The following is a 5,851-nucleotide window of genomic DNA, read 5'->3' as shown; positions in this document are numbered from 1 at the left end:
AAGAAAAGAAGACGAAAGAAAGACACATAGCTAAGTTGGATAGGCTAAAAAAGAAACAACAAGCCAAGTTTGTAGACAAAAAGAACACAGAGCTCGACTTGAGTGGAACCAATCTGAAGAAATGGCGTGAAAGGTGGGTGAAAAACTTGTCAGAAAAAGACCTTACTGATCCCCAAGAAAGCTTACTCGCGCGTGGTTTAGGGTTTGCCGTATCTGTCAACAAGATTCCTCATGATGAATTTATTGTCGCTTGTGAGTCGGCATGTGCCAAGCTACCACCGGGAGAGGCACAAAACCTCCGTATGGAAGTTGCGGGCACTTAAAACAGCGAAAATTCCTCCATCTAACATCACTAAAGAGGAGAGAAAGGCAATAAAGGAGCTCCAAAAATCGAAATAATTGCGCATCATGGTGGCATAAAAAGGTAAATGTACGGTAGTACAAACAATCCAGAGCTATGAAAGTAAAAGTTGAAACCATGTTAAGTGACACAAAAACTTATGAAAAACTTAAGAAAGACCCAACACCTACTTATAAGCGGAAGTTGGTTGGTATGTTACAAAAGCTCAAGGCAGAGAAAAAGATTGAGGAGGGCCAATATAGGCTACTGTACCCCACAGCAGAAAACACACCGAGACTGTATTGCACCACCAAAATACATAAACAAGGAGACCCGATCCGGCCAATCGTGGATTACATAGGTAGCATTGGGTACCAAACATCAAAGGCACTTGCAGAAATTCTCTCGCCGTTAGTAGGGACAACCGAACATCACGTCACCAACTCAAAACAACTCGCTGAAGAGCTTACAGGTGTACTCATCGATGATGGAGACATTTTTAACTCTCACGATGTGGTCTCACTATTCACAAACACTCCAATAGACAAGACTTTAGAGATCGATAGAGACCGGCTTATTAAAGACACAACATTACCCGAACGCACACGACTGAATGCAACCGACATCATGGAGCTTTTAGAATTCATTCTCACGACGACATACTTCTCCTTCAGAGGCAACATCTACCGCCAGAAGTTTGGAGCAGCTATGGGTAGTCCTGTTAGTGCGATTGTGGCAAACCTATACATGGAATGGCTAGAACAGCAAGCGATTGCCACGGCACCACTCGATTGTGCACCAAAATACTGGCGCCGTTACGTGGATGACGTGCTTGAGGTCAACAAAAAGCACACCACAGAGAAACTAACTGAACATCTAAACAAGGTGGACGAAACGGGGAATATTAAATTCACGTATGAGGAGGAGAAGGATTGTAGCATACCGTTCCTTGACACATTAGTGGTCCGTAAACAAGATGGCAGCATAAAGCTTCTCATATACAGAAAGAAAACCCACACGGATCAATATTTGAACTTTGACTCACAACATCCCCTTCATCAGAAACTCGGGGTCATTCGTACACTGTTTGACAGAATGGATAGCATAGTGACAGAGGAGGAAGATAAAAAGGAAGAAGAAAAGAAGATCAGAACCGCGCTTCAAAACTGTGGCTATCCAAGGTGGGCAATGGACCGTGTTAAGCAGCAAATGTCAACAAGCAAGATCAAGAGTAACAGTTCAAAGAAGAGCAACGATGATAACCCGTCAAAGGGTATGGTAGTTTTACCGTACGTTGCAGGCCTCTCAGAGAAGCTTAAGCGCATTTTTTGGAAGCACAAAATCGCAACAGCCATGAAACCTCATAACACTATTAAGAGCTTATTAGTGCACCCTAAAGACAAGAGAGAAACCAACCAGATGTGCGAGGTGGTCTATAACATTGACTGTAAGGGTTGTGAAAAATCATACATAGGTGAAACAGGGAGAGCGTTTGGCACACGGTTAAAAGAGCACCAGAAAGATGCAGAGAAAGCAGAAAACAAGAAGTACACCCGCGCAAGACGGAAAGAATCTACCACAGAATTCAACAAGTCAGCAATTACGGACCATGTAGCTGCCGACAACCATGTTATAGATTGGGAGGAGCTACAATACTTGACAAGGAAGCGAATCAGTTCAAAAGAAAAGTCAGGGAGGCCATATGGATCAGGAGAAAGGGGCCGCCACCATGAACCAGGACAGAGGCTCATACACTCTAGATCACGTATATGACTCACTGCTTGTACCATCACACTCTGGGAATGAGGCTACAGCCGCTTTCCGCGGGAGAAGCAGTGAACCAAGTTACTTTTGAGAAAGCCATCATCCGAGATGGCGAAAGCTAAAGACGTGAGTAGTTTACTGGATTTGTTTACCTAAATTTACTTTGACGAAGATATTGAGTTCGTAAGTTCTGGTATTACAAAATTGGAAATTGAGATATCGTGGGTAAAAAGCTGAAAAGACAAAAAAACAAAAACAAAACAACAACAACAACAACAACAACAAAAAAACAGACCAGAACAATTTGGAGTAATGAATTAAAGAGTTGACATGAGATTAGGAATTAATGTTTTCTGCTGTTTCAGTGTACATGTTCTCATCGTTGATGGTTTGGTGGACTGTCATGGAACATGGATGTAAGCGTGATCCTGAAAATGCCTTTCACATTGACCAAAACTAATTACAAGACCTCTTCTACATTGAGGCTGGCTTTCCCTTTTAAAGGGAATTTTTATTTAATCTCAGGTAAGATATTTACCCGATTATTTATTTTTATAGTTGATGGTCATCAATGATTGTCTTGAAATAGGTATAGACAAGACTGGATCTCTACTTTCATGGTTGGATGACCGGAAGGTTTGTGGGTGGACTTCAGCTTTATCATCATGTGCGTCTTGACTATCATGCCTATTGCATGTTTGATGACGTAGGGTGTGCTATAGGCAAACTCCTTCGAAAACCTTTTCTCATAACAAAATTATGTACATTAAAAATATACACCAAAATGGATCGAAAAAGCACTTTTAGTAGGTAAACGGCTCTTAAATTCACGGTAAATGTACTATAGAATGTACTATTTTCTTTGATATGTTATGCATAGCAAAATGTATACTGTGATAGTATCATGAGTTCTTGAGTTGTGTTGTTAAGAGGACGGAAACAACAACACTTTTGTAAAACGCACATAACTCATAAACAACAATAAATCAAGCAAGTTGTTAAAGTATATGATTTGTAGAATGAACTTTTGCAAAACATCAAAGTGTTATTTTTCAATAATATATTGATTTAGAGAATGAAAATCGAGTTTTTGGTTGCTTCGACCAACAATACCTCGTGTACCCTTAACTCTTAATATCTTCGTACCATTTTTGCATATGAAAAAGAGCATAATGGGACTTAATTAGTCCTTCAATTTTAGACTAAGCTATTCATAATTTTCATATTTACGTGGTTAATTGTGTTATATACAAAACGCCCTATAAATGATAATAGGTGTGTCTTAATTGTTTTACTCGTGCTTCAGACACCCTTTAAACAAGCACCATTGTCAACATCCTAGTGGGTAATCACATTTGCAGACATTTACGTATAAAATTAATTTGCCAAACAGAAGGAAATTAGAGAGCATGTGAGTTAAAATCTTTGATCATGTGAATCTTAAATTTTAAAATCATGGGTCTTTAATTTCCTTAAGTCTACTTCAAATAAATGAATAAATCATATCAGTATAACAAGTAATAGGCCTAATTATTATAATAAACACAATTTTTTTGTCTTGGATGTAAGAGGTTACCATATTCAATCATCAGAACTCCATGCGTCCAATATATGGGGCAGGCGCCGCGGGATAGTGTACATCGATCGCTGTGTATCACTGAGGTGGCAGGTTCGAGCCCCATTTCACTTCACTTTCTATTTTCATTTTTCCTTGAAAATCAATAATTATAAGCAAACCCTCAAAATATTAGCGAAATAACGGTTCGAAACTTCCAAAACTACTTTCTTTTACGATATTTTTGAGCTAGTTCTTCAATAGATAAGTATAAAATTGAACTTTTTGCAACAAAAGCAGTTTTTGGCGGGATGCTTGGGTAGGACGAGCATCCCGCCAAAAACTGCTTTTGTTGAAAACCTCCTTATATCATTGATTTTTTTGATGATTTTTTTTATGTGTTCTCAAAATAGCTCAAAGGATGTAAGGGATTTTGCAACAAAGCTCTTCAGTTATTTATATTTGTTTAATTACTATGATCAATGGCAATCGTAGTGGCGATTGTCTAGAAGATCATCTAGGCCCAGCCACAGCAAGCCTGAAGCCTGGGCGTTCATGAATTACCAAAATGATGTCATCTTATAGTTATGTAAGGAAGCCTATTATCTGATATGGGAAGGTATCAATTACATTGCCACTGATTCTTGATGGAAGACAGAGCATCAACAACGCTCACTGATTTCGTACAGTCCGATGATTTTTATATTACTTTAAACAAACAGTTCTGGCCTGGCTAGGCCGTCCCACCACTGGACCATTCTTTTGATTCTCTGATGCTTGAAACGGAAGCTCATAATAGTTTTCAACCACATTGCACAGTTTTTGTGGAATCAGCTTCTTCATGCAGATAGGCAGCCTGAATCAAAACGTGTTAATGAATAAGTTGTATATTGTTTGAACTGTGCATTCTGGAGATTGTACTTTCGGCACACAATTTCAGAACAAAGTTTGACGTGATGTTATGACGTACAAAATAAAAGTGATAATAGTGGTTTGTTTTTTCCTACTGAGAATTTTCTCAAATTTGTGGTGGTAGCGGAGAACATGACAGACCCACTTTGATGTATGTGCTATGCGACATTTAACAATATCATATCATATTAACACTTGTGGGATTAGCCAATTGGGATGTTCCGGAAAGTCGGTTGGTGAATATAATTTGCCATCACACCGCCCATGGATTACTAATGTTGTCAATCCCCGGCATTCCCAGTACAGGGCATTGGTCTGATGAGGATGTCATTCTGTCTCCAGAAGAATATTTGCTATGTTAATTAATTGCAAATAGACCTATTTTTTATTTGTAAACTTTCGGAGTGTTATTTATTTATAAGACCTCTAAATGTAAAGGGGTGAAAAGGCCACTCGTTCATATCATAATAAGAAGTCAGTGGGTTCAAATTTAACTATGAATGTGTTTTACCAGCGTTTTACCAGAGTGCTAATCTGAACATATTTGTCCGTGGCATAATGAAAGGCATGAGTATCATAATTATCTATTTAATGATTTTAATCCTTGTATAATACTTTTTGAATATTTGCAAATTCACGATGACCATCATTAATTTGCAGAAATTCAAAAAAACGTGCCTCAACCATAATCTGAACCTCTTCCCATGATCGCGGGATCATCCGGGATGTATTTCTTGGATGTGCGAGACATCGTTGTAATTTTCTTCTAGGAAGTCGAAGGTTTGTCCATGCATATCGTCAATATCGTTAATATCATATGGCTTCATATATAGTATCGAAGGCTTAAAAAACAAATCTGGCTATGTCCAAAATAAATGTTTTGGGTTTTATAAAATCTCCAATTCTCTTAACCATTGGACATAATATATAGACATTTCGGGCGCAGTGACCATGTCCACGTTTATGTTAAATGAATGTAGATGACATAACCAGTCCCGGCGCTAATCGTAGAACTAGTTCTAGCTCCTCGAGGGGGGGGGGGGTGCTCGTAAAGACGAGGCGCTTCCCAGCAAACACAGCATTTACAAAAGGTTATAAAAGGTTGTCAGAAAACGTTTAAATGTCGGGTTATATAAAGTGTATAAAAACGTTTTAATAACATTCCAAAAACATTCTTGAAAACTTGATACAAAATATTCTAAACAGAATGTTATTTTGGGGTTGAAAAAATATTTTGTGAAAAATGTTTGCCCAAAATATTTTCAATAACGTTTTAGAAA

General features: G+C 38.3%; 1 protein-coding gene across 1 annotated transcript; it reads left to right on the top strand.

Annotated features, from left to right (window-relative positions):
* The first annotated feature begins 478 nt into the window (after positions 1 to 478).
* Positions 479 to 2,113, top strand: LOC140142352 (uncharacterized). Its single transcript, XM_072164321.1, has one exon. It carries the CDS (start codon positions 479 to 481, stop codon positions 2,111 to 2,113), a length of 1,635 nt encoding a protein of 544 aa, XP_072020422.1.
* The last annotated feature ends 3,738 nt before the right edge of the window (positions 2,114 to 5,851 follow it).

This window comes from Amphiura filiformis, chromosome 20 (genome assembly GCF_039555335.1).
Source record: "Amphiura filiformis chromosome 20, Afil_fr2py, whole genome shotgun sequence".
Lineage (NCBI taxonomy): Eukaryota > Metazoa > Echinodermata > Ophiuroidea > Amphilepidida > Amphiuridae > Amphiura > Amphiura filiformis.
This window is presented reverse-complemented; position numbering and strand designations above follow the sequence as displayed.

What these genes read in the sequence shown, in the direction of transcription:
- LOC140142352 (XM_072164321.1), top strand. Translation starts at nt 479, where the DNA reads ATGTTAAGTGACACAAAAACTTATGAAAAACTTAAGAAAGACCCAACA.